General features: G+C 31.4%; 2 protein-coding genes and 1 pseudogene across 3 annotated transcripts; 2 read left to right on the top strand and 1 right to left on the bottom strand.

Annotated features, from left to right (window-relative positions):
- The first annotated feature begins 4,079 nt into the window (after positions 1-4,079).
- On the top strand, positions 4,080-5,930 carry LOC111300943 (uncharacterized). Its single transcript, XM_022896503.2, has 4 exons — positions 4,080-4,246; positions 4,339-4,371; positions 4,870-5,392; positions 5,512-5,930. Exons 1-4 carry the CDS (start codon positions 4,190-4,192, stop codon positions 5,694-5,696), a joined length of 798 nt encoding a protein of 265 aa, XP_022752238.2. The 5' UTR covers positions 4,080-4,189; the 3' UTR covers positions 5,697-5,930.
- A 5,034-nt stretch (positions 5,931-10,964) lies between these two features.
- Positions 10,965-12,246, top strand: LOC111299575 (peroxidase 31 pseudogene; annotated as a pseudogene). The gene has a single exon (XR_016329865.1). The product of XR_016329865.1 is annotated as a peroxidase 31 pseudogene (transcript).
- A 2,819-nt stretch (positions 12,247-15,065) lies between these two features.
- Positions 15,066-17,394, bottom strand: LOC111300525 (U-box domain-containing protein 40-like). Its single transcript, XM_022896155.2, has one exon. It carries the CDS (start codon positions 16,899-16,901, stop codon positions 15,168-15,170), a length of 1,734 nt encoding a protein of 577 aa, XP_022751890.2. The 5' UTR covers positions 16,902-17,394; the 3' UTR covers positions 15,066-15,167.
- Between the last annotated feature and the right edge of the window lie 3,999 nt (positions 17,395-21,393).

Genomic DNA, 21,393 nt, shown 5'->3' with positions numbered 1-21,393 from the left:
CTTTAAACAGTTTGGCCTTAACCATGTTAATGGTCCCTGATTATTGGTTAATAAAGAATCAAAGTCAATGTACCAAAAAATGAAGAAATGCTGTGGTTCTTAAATATATTTTTGAAATTTATTCAGAAATAATTCGTAGGATCAAGCACTCTTTTCTTTCCTAGTTATAATGAAAAAAAATGCAACTTGGTGAATTCAACCTATTCTTGAAATAAAAAAATTGCACACACTTACTTCCCAAAAATGATCAATACACCAAGGACTAAACTTAGATTTAGTGGTTTTGTTGCTAAAATATCGGTATCCATTATGAGAAGGGGCTGGAGAAAGCTTGAACCCAATTCCTACAATGATGAATATAAGCGCAATTGAAGTTCCTGGGTAGTTACACATTTGTGTATTAATAAGATCATTCACTATTTATTGAAGCTTGATCTCTTCCTGGATGAACCATATAGCCAAGAGAAACCATGAACCAGAATAGAAGAGCCTGCCCCACCCACGAGTAAATATTTCGTAGTAGCCTCATTAGATAGTACATCTTTCTTGGTGTATCCAGGTAATAGGTAGGAGCATAAACTGAAACATTCTAGAGCTGCAAAGATAGTTATTAAATCGTTAGCATTGCATAAAAACCTTTTTCCTGAAGTAATTATTAATACGAATAACAAAAACTTTGTTATAGCCATTTTTGTACATTCAATATACTTTACGGATAGAAGAATATATAGAGTTGAACATAGTGAAATAAAAAATTGAAAGATTTCGTTGAAATTGTTCGTTTAAAAATTTCTTGAAAAGCTAATCATAGGTTTTTCTCTCTGTCGGAACAATAGGGCCATTATGCTCATTGCAACTTGTTGAAGAGATGAAATATAACCAAGATATATATTTTTTATTGGAGGTTGAATCGATCATCAGAAGAAAAATTAGGTCAAAAATTAAGATATATTTTACGAAAATAAAAGTTCCATCGAAGAGAAGCAAATGAAAGGCTTTCATAAAAATTTTCGTAGAATCGAAAATGAAGCTTTTATTCTGTACATGCCAAATCATGAATTAGTAACTGCATCCGATTTTTTTAAAAATTTCAATTGTTTTAAACTTTCTATTTTTGGAATGAAATATTTACGGAATCTCCTTGAAAAGGATCAAGCCTTATTTCATGGTATTTGCATAAGATTCCTTTTTCTTATTCTTAAGTTCTCGAGAGAGCTTAGTTGATGGGATGTAATGACTTCTTAGATCATATTTATTCTTATCGAGCTCCAATGAGAGAATATTTTTGAAAGAACAAAAGAATAAAAGAAAATAATTAGAGGCCAAAGTAAAAAATATTTTTTATTTTTAATTTTTGCATAGGTTAAAAATCAAAATGAAAAAAATTAAAAGATAAAAAATAAAAAAAATTTATCAAAATAATAATAATATTATTAAAATAACATAACATTAAATATATCAAATCAACTTCACATGTCAAGTTAACATAAATAATCAAATTCCCTCTTATTATCTATCAAAAACTAATTTAAAGAAAAAAATTATTGTATCCTTTTTATTAGTATAGGTTAAAAATACCCTTATCTAACGAATGTAATCAAACTGATCGTTTCATGACATGTGATGTCACATGTCATACTCATATCTGACCATTTTTTCATGACATGTGATGTCTCATGTAAAGAGGAAAATAAATAATCCCACTTGCACGCACCGTTTATTAATTTTTAAATTGGCCTCCAGGGAACAGTCAAGTCCAATTGCAAGATTGGACAGGATTGGAACTTTGAAAATCTGAAACAGGTTCAAAACAATTGATCTTGACAATAAACTACTGCTTAAATTGATTGTAATGCAAAACACAAGCTTCGATTCATATAAAAGAAATGCATCCATGAGCAATCAATATCGTGGTACAATGATGACAATAAGCCACTTTTTGAAGCTTTTCAGCTCATACAGTATCCTTTATCCAAGATAAAAAAAGGAAATCTCTTACCCTGTCTTGCTATATTTACAAAGTGTATTTTTGACAGCTTGCAGGATGTAGAGCATGAAGTATGATTAAATTTGGAATTTGGTCCACATTGATTCATCCATCAAATTAAGGTACTTCAATTCTTATAATATTTTACAGCAACCAAAGGAGGATGGTTAGATTTCTTTCCATATTTTAAGTCATGGTTCTGGCTGGCTTATGTCCCAAGTCTCAAAAAGACAGACCTCGTGTGCTGGTTAATAAACTATAGATAACACACACTTATGAAGTAATTAGATATACCACTTTCGCGAGCACAGTACTTGGGGAAAGTAGGGTTCAAGTCTAACCATTGAGTAAGAATTTTTTGGACAGTAAAGTCTTAACTAATGCCATCAGTGATTATGTGACATTATCATAATTTGTTGATAAATTATTAAAATTTTAATTTTAATAATCAGATTTGTTAAAAATAATGACTCAAATCTTATAAGAGATTTGTTTGAAGTTTATTAGATATTACTTAGTAGATAAAAAAACTTACAGAAAAAAATTTAAAAAAAAAAGATCATTAATAGGTAAATTTGACTTATAGAAAAAAAATTCCAAAAGAAAAAAAATTTTTAATAGGTAAATTTGTATGGTTATAAATAAATAAAATCTCTACAATATTAGTTTTGTGAGATAGACAACTTATAGGATTACTGAAAATTTATGTCTTATAAGTGTATATGTTTTGTTTGTGAGTGAACTAGAGGAGACTAAGACAGTTTACATAGATATGATTTATGGATATATATATATATATGTGTTTGATTATATTGAAAGGATGTATGGATATATATAGATATGTGTTTGATTGTGTTGAAAGAATACACATAGGTATGTGTTGTTTGGGTTAAAAATACTTTATAAGAGTACAAAAAATTGAGAGTCTATGGATATTGATTATTGAGTAGTTGATATATTTTGATATATGTTTGTAATTATCTACAACTAATGGATCTTATTTTTCATCTGTGAACGTAGATTAGTTGAATCAAATCATGTTAAATTATTATATCTTGTGTGATTGATTAATTGTTTGATTTTACTTCCATTGGTGTGATGGGATTAAGGCTTTTTAGTTTAACAAGTGGTATCAAAACTGAAGGTTCAAGACGTGAAAAGAGTATGGTTCGAGGTATAAGAAGAGGTAAGTTTAGAGGTGCTCGATTTAAAAGAAGAGTTCGAGTTTATGTTTTAAGGGATTGAGGATCAGTTTGCATAAAATGTGAAGACACACAAGAGAAGATGATTATGAGACTTCTATTGCAGGTGAAGCTAAGTATGCTAGCATGAAGATAAATGATTTGATAGAATTTGAGTTGAGGTAGAGATTGTTAGGAATAATAACTTAAATCTCATAAGAGATTTTATTTGAGACTTATTAGATATTACTTAATGGATTAAAAAACTTATAAAAAAAAATTAAAAGAAAAGATATTTTTATTAGGCAAGTTTGACTTAAAAAAAAATTTTAAAAGTAAAGTGATTCTTAATAGGCAAGTTTGTATAGTTATAAATAAGTGAATCTTTACCGGATTAGGTATGAAAAAAAATTGTAAGAGAGTTATCAGATTTTGTGAGATAAATACCCTCAAATTACTGAAAATTAACGTCTTATAGGTATGTATTTTTATTTGTGAGTGGACTAGAGGAGACTAAAAAAGTTTATATAGATATGGTGTATAGGTGTACAATAGTTTGTGTTTGTTTAGATTAAAAATATTTCATAAGATTATAAGAGATTGAGAGGGTCTTATGAATATTAATTATTGAGTGTGATTGATATAATATATTTATAATTCTCTATAATTAGTTGATCTTATTTTTCATCGTTGACATAAATTAATTATATCAAATCATATTAAATTATTATATCTTATATGTTTAATTAATAATTTAATTTTAGTTTCGTTGGTGTGAATTAGATTGTAACTTTTGGCCTAACAAAATTCAACCTCTGTCGATATGAAGTAAAAAAAAAAAAACGTACAGTGATACGGTGATGCTGGCAAGCAACATTTATTGAACCAAGTAATTAACATGTTTCTTCACCGCCTCAAACTCTATTGAACCACAAGTCAGTTTCTGACTGATGCAACATTGTGAGAAGCAAACCTTTCCCTGCTTTAATCCAACTGTACTCTCTTTTGCCCATTTTTCACCATGGCTTTCAAAGCTCTGCTGCTTCTATTGGCCACTCTTCTGCTAGTTTCCACAAGAGTATGCCTACCTCCCTGACCTTTAAACTCAAGCACAAGGTTTTTAGTTGTTAATGTTATCTAACTGAATGATATCTCATTTTGTTGTTGTAGGTTGCATCCAATGCGGAGGAAGAGAAGATTGAGGTGATTTTTTAAACAATGTTTACTGCTCTTTTTTTTCTTTTTTTTTTCTAATTGTCTTGTTTAGTTTAATTAAAGTTTAGCTGATAAAATACTGACCTGAGACAAAGCTGAATCATTTGAAACAATCTGGTTCTTGTTTTTTTTTTTTTCTCCTAGTTTCATGAGCTGAAGTACTGCCCAATGTGTAGTTGTTGAGCATTTTTATTTTCCAGTTACCACTTCAAAGAACATTGTCAAGCTTGTTTTGATTAACTGGATAATATCCAATTGCACCCTTCTTTCTTTATGTTAGCACTCTAAAAGCTGCATTTTCATTCATATTGTGAAAGGTAATTGTCCGGTGCATCACATTACTACTGAACATACTGGCGTTGTGCTTTAGTGGTAACCTTGGCTACGTTCCCTTTTGCAAACAAGAAATCTAATCTGTAAATGAACTTACTAGATGAGTTCTTCTGTGTTCATTGTTTACTAAAATTATTGCAAATTACTTTGCAGATTAAATATGTTAAAGTTCCTGTACCAGCGGCAGTCCCAGTGAAGGCGGCCCCTGCACCCCCAGTTGAGACTCCCACTCCAGCACCCCCATATAAGGCCCCAACTCCAGCTCCCCCAGTCAAGGTTCCTACTCCCCGATATGAACCCCCAACTCCAGCTCCCCCAGTCAAGGCTCCTACTCCCCGATATGAACCCCCAACTCCTGCACCTCCAGTCAAGGCCCCTAATCCCCCTTATAAACCCCCAACTCCGACGCCACCAGTCAAGGGCCCCACTCCCCCATATAAACCCCCAATTCCTGCACCACCAACTAAGGCGCCAGCACCCCCAACCAAGGCTCCGACTCCGCCATATAAAACACCAACTCCTGCACCTCCAGTCAAGGCCCCTACTCTCCCATATAAACCCCCAACTCCTGCACCACCAACCAAGGCACCAGCAACCCCATACAAGCCACCAACAACTCCAGCACCCCCTTACAAGCCTCCGAGTCCGCCATTGCCACCTGTTAGGACAAGAAAGGGTAAAAACTATCTTTTTCACTTACCATAGTAAAAGCTAACATCAGTTTCCCATAACTTGGGGAAATTTCTTTATTTATTTTCTGACAATGCGTATGTGTATGGACAATTCTGCTGGCAGACTGCATCCCTTTATGTGGACAAAGGTGCAGATTACATTCAAGGACTAACTTATGCTTGAGAGCATGCATCACATGCTGTGACAGATGCAAATGCGTTCCACCAGGGACATACGGCAACAGAGAAATGTGTGGCAAGTGTTACACTGATATGAGAACCCACGGCAACAAACCCAAGTGTCCTTGAAACCCAAACCCAAACGAAACTTTCTTGATGTTTCTACTTGCAAAGCGGAAAGCATGCTGTATAATAATGTTTTAGAGAAGGGAGAAAATGAATGGTTTTCTTGTAATGTTTCCATTTCTACTCCTAGAAACTATCAACTTGTCGAATAATTTTAGGGCAATGCTTCACTCTATTAGTCTACTGAATTTTAATTATGTTAACTGAAGATAATAATATGATTTTCTTGTTATTGTCACCAATCCAGAGAAAACCATGGTTGCAATTCTTTCATCTCATACCATCTGGCTTTCTTCTGCTAGACGTCATGGCTTAAAGACAAGAAAATATTCACGGTGTCACCTGATCATCGGATACTACTACTAGATGCCTTCTATGCAACCAGGCTAGGATATTTTGCTTCAATTAATACAGTATGCACTATATAGAAATTGGAATAGTACCATAGAATATTTAGCATAACTGTGTTGGATATCCAACTCGATTGAGAAAGGCAACATTCAGCAAGGCTGCTGTAATTTTCACTATCTGGTTTGCCTGGTCAATGTTTAACCATTTCTGCTAAAGAAGAAACCTCTAGCTGGCCACCGGCCCCGACCACCAGTGCAGCACCAAGCGCGCCCCTAAACGTTTCCAGCATTGCTGGCTGGAGACATCGGTGTAGCGATTTCGTTGTTTGTCCTTCACATTTGCACAGGAGAATACCTAATCAAATGAATAATGTTGGGCTTCAAGCTTGAAAACGTACTAAGCTATGACCATGCAGGCAGGCCAATGCCTGAGGCTCATTTCTTTTAAGACTAACAGATTTGAGGTCCAAACATAGAACCCAAGCTAAGCCAATCAGCCCCAAAGCTTAAAGCCCAGGCTTTTATTTTCTGTCTTTTTTTGGCCAGACAATTTCTAGATTAAAAAAATGAAATTTAAATTATTATCATATACTTTAAATTTTATTCAGATTTTATATTTATTAGACTTATTTTTGTATATACTTTAAATTTCAACTTGTTTATTTTCTCATAGAAATTTGATGATTTGATAAAGTAAATTGTATAAAAATATGAGATAACTATCTCTAATTATATAATTGAAGTCCATTCAATCTGCTTGTATTCAGATTCTGAGGCTTTCAAGAACTTTGGAGTACTAAACTCTTAATTCTTGTGATCAGAGTTTAATCTTATATAATTTCAAGTAAAATAAAAAAGGATCCCAGGGCTGAAGAAATAGGTTACTTTGATTTTTACAAGAACCAATTCTCTAGATGGGACAGAGACATTGTCAAGCACAAGAAAATTCTCACCACCACTGGAAAGACATTGTTGTACAAACAGAGAAAAAGACTCAGAAAGAACCAGTATACTTCCGAATGCGGTGGCTGTATCAGTACAACAAATTTGATTATTAGTGACGCATAGAATAATATCATTAAATATTTATTTTTTATCATCATATATATTTTGTGATAAAATTAAATATCATAATATTTTTTATGTTTACACCGTCGCTAAAGAGCTAACGTGACAATAGTGAAATATCGCTACTCTTTACGCATTTCTGTGCAATATAACAAAGACTTCTTTCGTAAAGTAGCAGAAGATTATCTGAATTACGGAAAAGATGTCACTGACTGATCGTGACTTGGATCAATGGAATAAAATGAGATTTTAAGAGAATTGATACGTTTCATTCATGAAAACCGTTGTTACAATGTAGCTTCCTCATATAGCACCTTCTATCATTGCAATCATAGCAGAGACTAATGTATACAGACAAACTTGTTGACATCACTATTCTAATGTCTTAACAGCTCAGGGGATGCTAATGATTAACCGCCATTTCAGCCCATTTGTCCATTTCTCCCCAGTCAGTGTCTCGCTCAGCTGTTGGCTTCTTTCCTGGCACATTCCTTTCTTCATTCAGCCTATCGTTTATTGCCTTCAGCCCAGCTCTTTTCTCTGCTAGCTTGGTTTCCAACTTCCTGTTATCATCAGCGTCCAACTTTCTGTTGTCATCAACATCCATCGTCCCCTGGTCACTACCCTGAATAGTTGATTCCATTACAAAAGATAACAGATTCAAGATAAACCCTATTTCCAAAATAAACAATCTTTGATCTAACTTTTTAAATAAGCCCAGTTCCATATTCTAAAATGTCAAAAACGAATGTAGGATATTCTCCTCGTTTAGGATCAAAACAAATTATAAATTTAGAAGACTTACATAAGATTTACATTTTATCATAAAAAAAATGATTGATAACAAAAATCGAATCTAAAATTTACAAGCGAAATATTCAATCCTTTTCATTTTAATCAATTTGGTTTGATACTCTATTTCTTTTCCCAACATAGCTTCTCTAGGTTATTGGTCCATTGTTAACTCGTCATGGACCTTTATTCTACCACATTCTATGTCCATCTAGATCAATCTATGAATTTTTATAAAAAATTTTGGATTTTGTTACCCAATCCTTCAAATCAACCCATCTATTTATTACCTGAAACTATGAAACAAGAAGAAAATCTTGCCATCCCATCATCAATAGCTTTACCTCACGAAGATGCCAACAAAATCAATAGTGATAGATCGTCAAAGGTGGGGCCATTCCCTTGGCAAGGTCTAGATGCGTTTGAGTGGCAGAATCATGGGAATAAGCTGTTAAACGTAGACACAAGCTAACCTAGGAACCAAGCCAACTTTCAGTGGGACCAACACGCAAATGCACAAGAAAGAAAAAACACCCCCTCATAAAAAGAACAGAAAATTACCTTATCTTTTCTTTCCAGGTTGCTAATGGAATTTTTTGGATTTTGATCTTTTATCTTAATCTTTTCCCTTCTGAAATTGGCATATTCAAATGGAAAAATGTTACATTTGAATATAAGAGAAAGCTGTTCTTGAAACAGTAGATTCTTTTGCTGGAAATTGGAAAATTGCAGAAAGTTGAATTATTATTTGCAGTGTTCCACGTGGCCTGGCCTTATTTCAGCTTTGTATGTATGACAAAGATCAGTGGAGCAGTCAGCAAAGAACACGGTAGGACAGTGCATGTTGAGCACCAAAACTTGAAATTGATCTGATGATCAACTTTATTTTGTGACATTACCAAGACTTTTTATAAATTATAATATTTTTTTTAAAATGAAAATTGTTGAAAATTCATGATTTGAGCTGATAAGTTGAATCCCCCTCATCCAAGTACCCAAAGAAAATTCAATTATAGGATCATGAAGGATAAAAACTTGGGTTTTTTTCTTTTTTTATGGGGAAAAGGTTGATGAATCCTCGGACTATTAACAAAAGACTTTAGATAAAATAGAATCGAATTTAATTTGATATTTTAAATAATATATAATATTATAAATTTTAAAAATTTAAATTATTTTTTTAAATTAATTTAATTCAACTTTAATTTTATTAATTTTTAAAATTAAAATTTATTTTTATATATTATTTTAATATATTTAAGTAGATTTATATATATAATAATTAACATTATTTTATAAAATTTTAAAAAATATATAAATTAATAAAAATATATAATTCAATTTCATATTTCAATTCAAAATTCAATTTATATATTAAATATTTAAATTTAATTTAAATCAAATAAAAAATTAATTTAAATTAAATCCAATACTATGATTTAAAATTATTTTTTTCTTTTTTTTTTTTTCTCAATCCTTAGGCGGAGGAAACGAAGACAATAAATTGGAAGCTTCGAAATTCACCGCTCTTTTTAATACGAAAGAAAAGAAGCCACAGAGGGCCCATTAAAAAGCAACCGCGTAGAAACGAATTGCGTATGGCTAAAGCATGATCCTTTCATGTGATCCACGAAATATGCGCCAGATACACCGTTCCTTTGCTGCCTCCTTTCCTACTAATTTATTACATTTTCTTTATTGGAAAATCAAATTGATTTTCTTTATCCTTTTTTTTATTCAATCAATGATAGCAAATCTACACAAAATCCAGTTGTATGATTGTTATTGCTGGCCCGCAACTCCACAATCCCAACACGTTCCAATCCCATAAACCAAGCTTCATTTTCATGTTTCAATTTTTCACATCCTATAGAGTTAGATGTTCAATCTAGCCCAACCATACAAATCAAAGAATTTGATTCTCTTTTTTCATAGAAAATGGTGTAAGCAAATTTTAGCATAAAATGTCTAATTTTTCATGCATACAAGACATAAATACGATACCATGAAAGCTGTAAAAGTTTTGCTATTTTAGTATATTAATTCAAAGTCTAAATAATTACTAGAAATGTTTATAATTTAGTTTTAATTGAATTAATTAATTAAATTGATTTAATTCAGTTAATCAATTTATCATAGAATTAAATTTAATCAATTATCAAAAATAATTTTAAAAAAAATTGATTTTTGATGAATTCGATTTGAAAATTAAATTGAAATTTTAATTGAAATGTAATAAAATTTATATATAATTAAAAATATATGAAATTACTTATTTCATTTTAAGTTATTAATGGTTTTAATTTAATAATTTGATATTTGAATTTTTTGTTAGATGATTTTATTTAATTTATTTCAAATATAAGAATTTAAGAATTTAAAATATAATTTATTTTATTTTTATTTATTATTTGATTAATGGAATCCATCGAATTAATTTTAATTAATTAATTTTTAAAATTAAAAATTTAATTCTATTAATAAAAATAAAATAATTTAATTAATTCGATTTTGAATATTTCAATTAAAAAATAATTAAATCGATCAAATATCCTATTAATTAAGTTCATACAATTTTTTAAGGAATTATATTCAATAATTTTAAAATTCAAAATTTGACATTTAATTTTTTTTTTGTTATTCTCAATTTACCATCTTCACCACCTTTTTTATTTATAAAATTGAATTTTGAACTTAAACTCAAATCCAAGATGTTCATTGGATTAAACGTATAGATTATGAATAAATCTATTGAAATTATATAAGAATTAGTAATGGATTCATGACTTTGCAAAGCGATTTTATAAAACAAATCTCAACTGTTTAACAGGTTGTTTACGTCTTAAATTTAGTTTCGGAAAAAGGTTAGGACATAAGGAGTTTAGGACAGTCAATTTGAACTCGTGAACTTTCAAAACAATGAAAATGTTGTATGAAACATGGCAATGGCATCATCGTCTGTACGTTCGAACCGTTTTTATCGCATCATCTCAGACTTATCAACGGCTGAGATATCATCACATAAATTGGACCCCTTCCGCCACGGTTTTCACCCCGTGATTGGTGTACCATTGCCTCGGTTTCTTTTTTCAATTCTCTCAGCAAAAAGATAAAAGCAGTCCCTCACTTCTCTCTCTCTCTTCATTGAATCTCCCTCAAAGCCCAGCTCTGCTAAACTCTGCTCAACCAATGCCAATGGCGCCGTCATCACCACCACCATCGCCGCCGTCGCTTCTGGTTGTTCTCTTCTTGCTCTCATCCATCGCATTGCTTTGTGAATCAAGGTTAAGTTTGGATTACTACTCCAAAACCTGTCCAAGTTTCAATCAAATCATGCAAGAAACCATAACCAACAAGCAAATCACCAGTCCCACAACAGCAGCAGGAACTCTTCGTCTTTTTTTCCATGATTGTCTCCCGAATGGATGTGATGGTTCCATTCTCATCTCCTCCACTGCATTCAACAAAGCTGAACGTGACGCCGACATCAACCTGTCTCTTCCTGGAGATCCCTTTGACCTCATTGTACGTGCCAAGACAGCCCTGGAACTCTCCTGTCCTAACACCGTCTCTTGCGCTGACATCCTCGCCGTCGCCGCCCGTGACCTTGTGACTATGGTTGGTGGCCCGTACTATAATGTCTTACTAGGACGGAAAGATTCAAGATTTTCTCAAGCTTCTTCAATAGAAGGGAAACTGCCTAAACCCAACATGGATATGTCACATATTATCAATCTTTTTGCAGCAAGTGGGTTCAATGTTCAAGAAATGGTGGCCTTAAGTGGGGCACACACTATTGGGTTTTCTCATTGCAAAGAGTTTATCTCAAATATTGGCAATGATACCAATTACAATCCAAGGTTTGCTCAAGCGTTGAAGCAAGCTTGTTCAGATTATCCAAAGAACCCAACTTTATCTGTTTTTAATGATATTATGACTCCCAACAAGTTTGACAACTTGTATTTTCAGAATTTACCAAAGGGTTTGGGGCTTTTGAATTCAGATCATGGGATGAATAATGATCCTAGAACAAAACCTTTTGTGGAATTGTATGCAAAGGATCAGAACAAGTTCTTTCAAGATTTTGCTACAGCTATGCAGAAGCTTAGTGTTTATGGGATCAAGACTGGGAGCAATGGAGAGATTAGGCGCAGGTGTGATGCTGTTAACTGAGTTTTTGAGCTGTTATTACTGTCTGAGATGGTGAATTTTGTTTTCTTTTTACTGAATTCTTTCTCGGGTTTTGAAGATCTTTTGAAAATATGTATACTTCTCTTTGTTTGTATCAATTGTCACATCAGGCTTAAATTTATACATATTTATTCTGTGTTCTGGGTTTCAAAGTTCCATTCTTTTTTTGTTTTTCGTAGTGCTGCTGCTCCTGGATTTCCCTGATTCTGTTTTACTTGTTTCTATGATTAACACAGAAGAAGCTGATCTTCAACTTAAAATTTTTGTATAGTTTAATTAGAAGCTTCATTTAGGTGATTCTGGTTCTGGAAACATGGGGAGATGTTGTGAATTGAAAGAGGGGATATAATAGTTATGAAACCAAACAGAGAGATGCCTTTTTTGGGGTTTTAAAATTCATGATGTTGGATTGTTTAAGTTCCTTGAGTTTACTTTTGTCTCTTCTCTTTGTCTTCTTCAAGAAATAGATTAAGTACTAGTTTAGTCATCAATTTGAAATATCAATGGTGAGTGTATTTTATATCTGATGATGCCTTTATCCATTCACTAAATCTTTCTCAACCTGGGTAATCACACCATTCCCACCTGCTACCATGTGGGGAGCGGTTATTCATTTTGAAATGCAGAATTGAAAATTTTTCCCAGAATTTAACAACCAAAGAAAGAAACCATTTCCAAGAAAGCAACCTGATTTTGGTTTCAGCTGTGTTTGATTTCTTACTTGAGTTTGAAAAGTATTTTGAGATTGGAAGTTGATTGAAATTTGAAACTGCAGCTATGGATGAACCTGACCATTACACTTATCAATCCATTGTCTTCAAAGTTTAGGCTTACAAGTGATAAATTGAACAGCCTTAATTGTACCATCTACCACAATTATTTCAGGATGCTAACAGCAACTACCATTCCAACTGCTTTAAGGAACACAATCACATTGTGAAGAGCATTGATGCAGGTACATAGAGATACCAATATATGTTTCTTCTATGCTGGTTTGACTCTTTCATTCTTTTTACAGTACTGTCCATACCCGATGAACATGTGTATAGAGGTCCGACTTTTCAAATATATAAAAAAAAATTAGCAAAATTTGAACATACCTGCATAGATGCATACCCGTATCTCAGATTTTTGTAATGTATTGAAAGGAAAATACTTGTAGGCCAAACTGCTATCCAAAAACCACGGTAGAATAGACACATAAACTACCAGACCTTGGTAATCTTTGCTGTTCTGTGCTACAACATTTAAATGTCTCTTCTCTGATAAAAACCTGTAAAAAGCAAATAGCCCTGCGCCAACAACCAATTGACTCGATATAGACTTGCAAATTCTTTTGATGCTAGTGGCTGTTATAGACTTGCGATATTTTTTGTTTCATGTTCTTAATTTTGAAGGCCCAGAGTAAATAATCATTACTCAGTGTGCCCAAAATGTCAGTTCAAACCATTTCTAGACATGTTTATCACTCTTCAGAACCTTTAATGGTCGCCATAAGTTTTCTTTTGCTCTTGTTTTCTGCTTGAAGACATGGAAAGTACAGGCTTAAAAATACCTAGTTTTCTAAACTGAAATGAAAAGGACCAAATGGACCGGTAAAATGGGATGAACTGAACTTTCATCCAGTCAAAAGCATTATTGATTCACTCATTTTTTTTAAGTTACAAAGCAGGGATTTGTGAATTGATAAGCCAAAAAAAGGGGGTCAATGCAAGTATGATTTTGCTTTCCTAGTTATATATTTTTACCACAAATCTCAGTCCAATATGGCCATGTCCCAATCAACAGTTATATATTTTTACCACAAATCTCAGTCCAATATGGCTATGTCCCAATCAACAAAGCCCACCAGTCAGCCTTATCTTTCAGAGCTTCAGTCATCAACAAAAGCATGCTCATTTATTTTGGTTCAGCTAAGCCTGTGGATACATTCCATGCCACCAAATCCTGGGTCCAAGCATTGGTCACACAACAACCATGGATTTTTAGTGCAAGTAAGAAGTGAAAGTGATGAAAGACAAATACCTCTTATCGATTGTGACTTAAAGCAACCAAAAATTTTGAATTCTTAGTATTTTCATGATATGAAATGAGAACAAATGAAACTTTGGTAGATGGTTATGTCCTTTGCAAAAGAGGCAGCTTAAAATAATTTTAATGTATTCAGTTTTGGCCTGGTCATGTGAAAGGTAATACAATTGATGGCAGTCCTTTTCACAAACATGCATTTGCAATAAAGTTCTAAACCTTGCTATTTTCCTTGTCCAATGCTAACATAGATATAATACATTATTAATAATTTTGATTTGATTTGATTTGAGGAACTCAAAATTTGTTTCAATTACAAATTTAAAATTTAAATAGATTTATTTAACTTATGCTATCAACTTTTTTATGATATTTAGTAATTTTAAAATTTAGTGACTTTTATTTTATATTAATTTTTTTTACACAAAAAAGTGAGATTTTATTGAATTTAATAATTTGTATATTTGTGTTATGTAAATATTAAAATTTTATATATTCGTGTAATATTTTATATAAAAATTATGTACTACAATTTATATTGATATGAAAACATGATATTTTTTTTAATTTTATTAAATTTATTTATAATTTTTATTAAAATTTTAAATTTTATTATTTTTTTACTTTTTTATTCATATCATTTTTATATTATATTATTTTATTATATTTAAAATTATCAAATTTAAATTTTATCAGGTTCAAAGTTCATACAACCATGGATTCTAAGCAAAATTGAATAAGGAAAAAGTTTCCCTTCTTTTTATTTCAAGAAATTAGTGTCACAAATACAATCCAGCTAAGAAAAAGAGTGCCTTTTTCTTTAGAATCAATTCTTCTCAGGAATAATTTTCCAATTTCCATCACTTATTTACATCTTTATCACCACCAATTGCTTTTGAGAGGAAAATTTAAGAAAATTAAAAAAGGAAGAAAAGTCACAAAGTGAAAAAGCAAGAAAAATCTCTACAAAAAAGAAAAATAATCCACCAATAATACAAACCCGAATAATAAAAAAAAAACCCACAGGAGAATTAAAAAAAAAAACTCAGAACTCGGATGAGTTCACACATGATCCGTTCATTGCTCCACCGAATCGAAACCGAGTCCGACTCATCAACCCCGAGTCAAGCAATTCCTCCCAGTCCGCATCCTCTTGCTCCTCCTTACTCCTCGCTTTCAACATCTCCAACATCCTCCTCGCCTTCTCCCTCGCCGGCTGACTACCCATCCTCTCCAACTTCACCAACTCCTCCACCGCCCCAGCTGCCATCGCCAATCCCTTAAACCTCAACCCCCCGTGACTCAGTACATACAAAACAGAGACACAACCCTCCCGAGTCGACTCATCCACTTCACTCTCCTTCAACAAACTAACCAAACACTCCACCCCACCAGAATCCATCATCGCAGCCCGCCCGTCCGAATCCGACCCCAAATTACACAATACGATCAATACCCGACCCGTCATGTGACCCGATTTAACCATATTTAACAAGACCGGAACCGATCCAAGTTTAATTAGTTTACTCTTATTACTCCGAACGAGTGAGAGATGGTAAAGTGCCGAGGCCGAGTCATGCCGAGCCCGCTCAGTCCCTGATCTTAGCATGTGCATGAGAGGTTGCAAAGCTCCCAAAAATCCAATGGCAGTCTTGTTATCATCAACAAGGGCTAAGCTAAAGAGGGCACCGCAAGCATGCTCCTGCGCCTCAGGTGATCCTGCCTTCAACACATCAATCAAATCAGGAACCAATCCTGACCGTACGATCTTAACCTTATTGACTTTTTCTAACGACAAGTTCACCAAAACTGCAACTGAGTTCACTTGAATGTTTATGTATCTGGAAATTATTAAAGATCTGAAAGCCGAAAGTACACGTGGCGTGCAAAGAACAACCCTGGAACTCTCTTGGGTTCTTGTGATCTTCCTTAATGCAACCAATGCTTCTTCAACATCGAAAACTTGAGGGCTTTTTAGTTTTGTAAGAAAAAACTCTTCTTCTTCGTCAAGGTTAGGGGCTAATATTTCGATCTCGGAGGAGGATGAAGCGGATGAGTAGCAACTCGGACGAGTCGCTAACTGCAATGGCGGTGTTACAACATTGGTTGTGGTGGTGATGGCGGTGGCGGCAACCGATTCCTCTGAGCTGGAGTGGAAGTGAATTGGCCTCGGAATTAACTCAGTGACTGCCTGATCCAATTTCACTGAAGGACTATCTTTAACACCTTGAATCAACTCTTCCACTGAAGTAGACACCTTTTCTTCTTCTTTCTTTATCTGGGTATTTGGGTTTTTGGCAATTAATGTTCGGACGAGTTCCTCAGCTGTGGAAAAATTCAGGGGTTTTGGAGGATTTAAGGAATGATTTTGACACCAGTTGAAAATGGCGGATTTAAGGGCAAGGTTAGGGATAATAGTGGAGAAATCAGGGATGGAACCATCCCCGAGAGTTGGTGTGAACTCCAAGGTTTTACAGGCTTCAACACAGGCTCGTTCAAAGGTGTGACCTGAGAAAACTATAACCGGGTCAGCCATTAAAGACCCTGAAATAGGACAACAAAATTCTTTGGGAGTTTCCTTTTGCTGAGCCTGAGATGTCTTTGAAACTTTATTATTTGATGATGACCTGTGAAATGAAATCCTCCATTTTTGTTTGGTATTAACTGCACCGGTTGCAACTTTCTCTTTCTCTTTCCCTGAAACTTCTTGAAAAAACGCTTTATGATGAGCTGGTGTTTTATGAATCACTAGTTTCATCAAAGCTTCCTGGAACTCCATGTTGAATTCTTCCCTTCAACCACAACACTTTCCCCTTCTCAATGGAACTTACTTTAAACTTTGTATCAACATATCAATAAGGAACATCAGGGAACGTTGCTGAGACTCCATGATTTCAAGTGGGTGAGAAAAACAGTAAACTTGAGAATCAAAATATTGTTTTTGACCAAAATGGCAAAATCCAGGGGACTTAACAGGGATCAAGTGAAGAGAGAATCGGGAGGAGAAAGTTAAGGAACATGTTACCATAGACCAAGTCCTTGTGAACCAAACAACAGAAAGAAAGAGTTTGGAATTTGATTTGGATGATGAAATGATGATTTGGGAGAGAGTATGGGGGTGAGGTTTCAGTTACCTGTTAGGATTTGGATTCTTTTTTTGGTGTTTTTTTTTTTCTTGAATTTAAGCCAATGACAGAAGAAAATAAGGAACTTGTCAAACTCCGGTTCCCACTTACTACTGCCATTTTTACTTGCTTTGAACTTTCTTTGAACTTGTATCCCTTTTTTTTTTTTTGTCGGTTTTGATAATTTACTATAATTTTACATTATCTTTCAAGTTTGGATCGTATTTTCAATTTTTAATAGAATAAAATTAAATAAAATAATTTATATATTTATGTGATATATTTTTTGGTTAAATATTTTTTTATTTTTATTAAATTATAAATTTTATTATTTTTATATTTATTGTATATTTTTATTATATTATCTGTCATTTCTAAAATTATTGATATAAATATAATTTGTATAGAGGAACAGACAATTTAATCATGGATTATTGTTAATGAAGCATAATAGAAAATGGGACGCAGAAACATCACATCAATCTTTTGCTGTTCATTCTTTTGGGGCAGTTACTGGCTTTGTTTTTTTTTTTTTTAATGATTACAAGTTTTTGACATTTCATAAGTTAGAGGAAAGCTCGAAACAAATTTTGTGTTTTGGATGAAAGATTGAGTAATTTTGACGAGATTAAAAATAATAATAAAAATATAATTAATTATTATATTTATAAAATTAAAATTAAAAATAAAATATGTATTTAAATGTAAAAATATTATAATAATAAGATAAATTATAATAAAAATAAAATTTTTTTTAAAAATATTAAAATAAAACTATATATAATAAAAATTTTATATGATTTAACATTTATAAAATTAATAAATAATTAAAAATTATTTTTTATATTTATTAATAAATAATTAAAAATTAATAAAAATAATAATATAGCAAATAATATTTTTATTATATTTTATTAATAAAATTATTTATTATTTCTAAATAAAAAATGAAATTAGAAAAACAGTGAAAAAAGAAAAATTATTAAAAATATATATTTTAATAATTATAATAGTATGTAAAGGGTAAAAAAAAAAAAAAAAAAGGCCAGTTGACCACCGGAGGTTTACTCATGAGTGGCTAAAAGCCACAAAACGCACTAAATGTTTGACATCCTACCGGAAACGAGGCTTGATTGACACGAATTTTTATAACAATTAACCTCCCATTAGAGATTCATTTAATTCCAAACGAAGCCTTATTGGATATAGAGATTTGTTGTAGTATTTATTTTTATCCATTAACTTTGAGTTATCAACTCTATTTTTTAACATGAGTTATCAACAATTTTGTTTATATATGTCATGATAAAACTTGGGATTTTTTCAATATGATAATTTAAGATCAAGAACATTAATGTTTTTATGAAAATTTTGGGGGTACATCTATAAAAGAGTTTGTAGGATTGTTACTTCATTTTCTATATAAATAAAATGTATTTTAACGTTTAATTCAATAATAGATGCACGTATTTATGATTTGAATTCAAATTTTCTTTTTCAAAATAAAAAACAAGTATAATCATCATTTAAGATTGTAAACGGATCGAACATAAATGAATAAATCTATGTTTATGATTTATTCATTTATTTTTAGAGGTTTCATACTTAATTCATATTTGATAAGAAAATGATTTTATTCATTCGAGCTCGATTCATTTAAGTAGTAGTATGTTTGTATTCAATTCGAGTTTACTTCAATTAAATTAAATAATTTTATTCATGAACATTAAATATTAAATGAATATGTTAATGAACATATATAAACAATATGTTAATAAAGAATAAATAAACTATAACCAAATAAATTTAAATAAATAAGCATTAAACAAATATAAACAAATTCAAATTAACATAAAACGAACCTTAAAATCGAATTAAGGTAAAAGATAAAAATATAATTTTATTAGTTTTATTATAAACAAACGGCATACGAATAATAAACGAATGAATTTTAAATAAATTTTAAACAAATTTATTCACAAATATAATCGAATAAAACAAATTTTTATTTGTATTTAATTCATTTAATAACCGAATATAAAAAATATTATTTAAGATCATTTATTAAACTTAATAAATGAATATAAATAAATAAAAATTTAACATATTCACAAAAATTCTATCCGGTTACATCTCTATTTTCATCTTTAATGAATTTATGGCCAGTGCAAAAGCAAATCTGTATTTACATTCTTTGTATGTTATCTTAACAAAGTATAACCGTCCCATACTCTTTAGAGTAAATCAAGAATTCATGGCTTCTCAAATCTTTTGAAGCAGTTATTAATGCTGTTGAAGCACACAACTTTCACAGCTTTATAAGCTGTCAATCTCTCAGTTAAATGAAAAAAAAAAAAATGCACTTCATTTGGCTTACAGATGTGTTTGCTCCAAAAGTTAAAGAAAAACCAAACCCCTTTTTTTTTTTCCTCAAAATGTTGTTTTCTGATTAGCTAATGGCCCCTGCTGCCTGACCACTACTGCTTTAACTTCGAATGGAGCTGATAGACAACAAAGTCACCAACAAGAATACTAGATTGTTATTGAAGTCTTAATTGCTAAGTTTTTGTAGCATTGGAAAAGTGATTTTTGACTTTTCAAGTGTTCTAGGTTGGATGGTATCTCTTTATCTTTTCTTTTTTATCAAAGTGATTGATAAAAGTGTTCATCAAAGCTCATCTCCATACCAATCCCATGGATTTAAGAGGATTCCCTTTTCTTTTTTTTCATAATTTTCTTCTTTTCACATTACATGTATTGTTGCTCAAAGTATACTTTACGGCCACTGCTTTTCTGAAAATTTTATTCCCTTAGCTTGGCAATTTCTTTTCAATATTTAACACGGTGAAATAGAGTTGGTATTCACTTTAGAATAATTATCTTTCTTCAATCCAAAATTAACCCATACTTTTTTTTTTACAAAAAAAATTATCGAAATAAAAAAAAAAGATTACAAATATTAAAATTTAAACTCTAAATATTTTAACTGTCATCTCTTAAGTTTGGATGAACACACTTTATTTCTTGAAAAACTGTTTTATTTTACTTTACTTTTTCATGCTAAAGGTTAACCAAAATCAGCACAAGCAAGAGTCCCATGATATTGAGATATGTAATGGATTGGCCATAAGGTTTTGGCTGTATTATAAATTGATCTCCAAGTAAGGATTGTATGTTAATGTTACTGTATATAATTTAATCATTCACCAACATATGCTTTTTAAAAGTGGAATGCCTCTGCCTTTACAAATTGGCATCATCCACCTTTTTGTCTGTATATTAGTCAAAGAATGATTCAAATTATGCAACATTGGGTCTGTGGTCTAAGCAATAATGCTGTCGTTTCTGCTATGGATAAAAATTATATTACAGCATTAAACCTTTGGTTTTTTAGCTCTTGGATAATATTTTCTCCTGATAGGAAAAGAAATGAAAAGATGGCAGAGACCTTTTTTTTTTTTTTTTTTTTATTAACAAGTGATTGATTCAATGATTAAATTTTTTTTTTTTTATAAAAAAATCTTAGATTCAAATTTTATCGATGATCATTTGTTAAAATTATTTCGAATGTATAATTTATAATCATCTATTTTAAATTATTAATTACAATATATTTTACCTTAATTTGAGGAACTGAGTAACCTATTTATTCTTAAATTTTATCATTAAAAAAAAAAAAAGACTCTTCTCTTTATCCCAATTTGTAAAGAAGGTCGATTATTCAAGTAATCTTGTTTGCAAGAGATCATCCACTCGATGATTTAAACTCCATTTGAATTGATAATGAGATTGAAAATAATAATAAAAATTATTATAATTACGATTGAAAAAAAATTTTAATAAAAAATTTATGTTAACTTAATCTCGTTGAAATTAATATTTAAATTTAACTAAAAATACATTGAGCTTAATGCACCACACCAAAGATGTGATGAAATCCAAATGACAACTTAGTTGATAGAAAGAATTTCCTTTTTATTAACCAGATTAAAATTTTAAATATATTAAATTAAGGTAAAAAATATATTTATAAAATCGTCAAAAAAAATTAAATATAAACAAATAAAGAAAAATAAAAACTCTAATTCAACTTATTCAACAACTAAACAACCTATCTTGAAGGTCTGTTCAAGTTTTAAAAGAAAT

This window comes from Durio zibethinus, chromosome 18 (genome assembly GCF_047325235.1).
Source record: "Durio zibethinus cultivar Kanyao isolate XHJ-2024 chromosome 18, ASM4732523v1, whole genome shotgun sequence".
In the NCBI taxonomy this organism is placed as follows: domain Eukaryota; kingdom Viridiplantae; phylum Streptophyta; class Magnoliopsida; order Malvales; family Malvaceae; genus Durio; species Durio zibethinus.
Note: the sequence above shows the minus strand (reverse complement) of the source record. Positions and strands in the feature narration are given on the sequence as shown.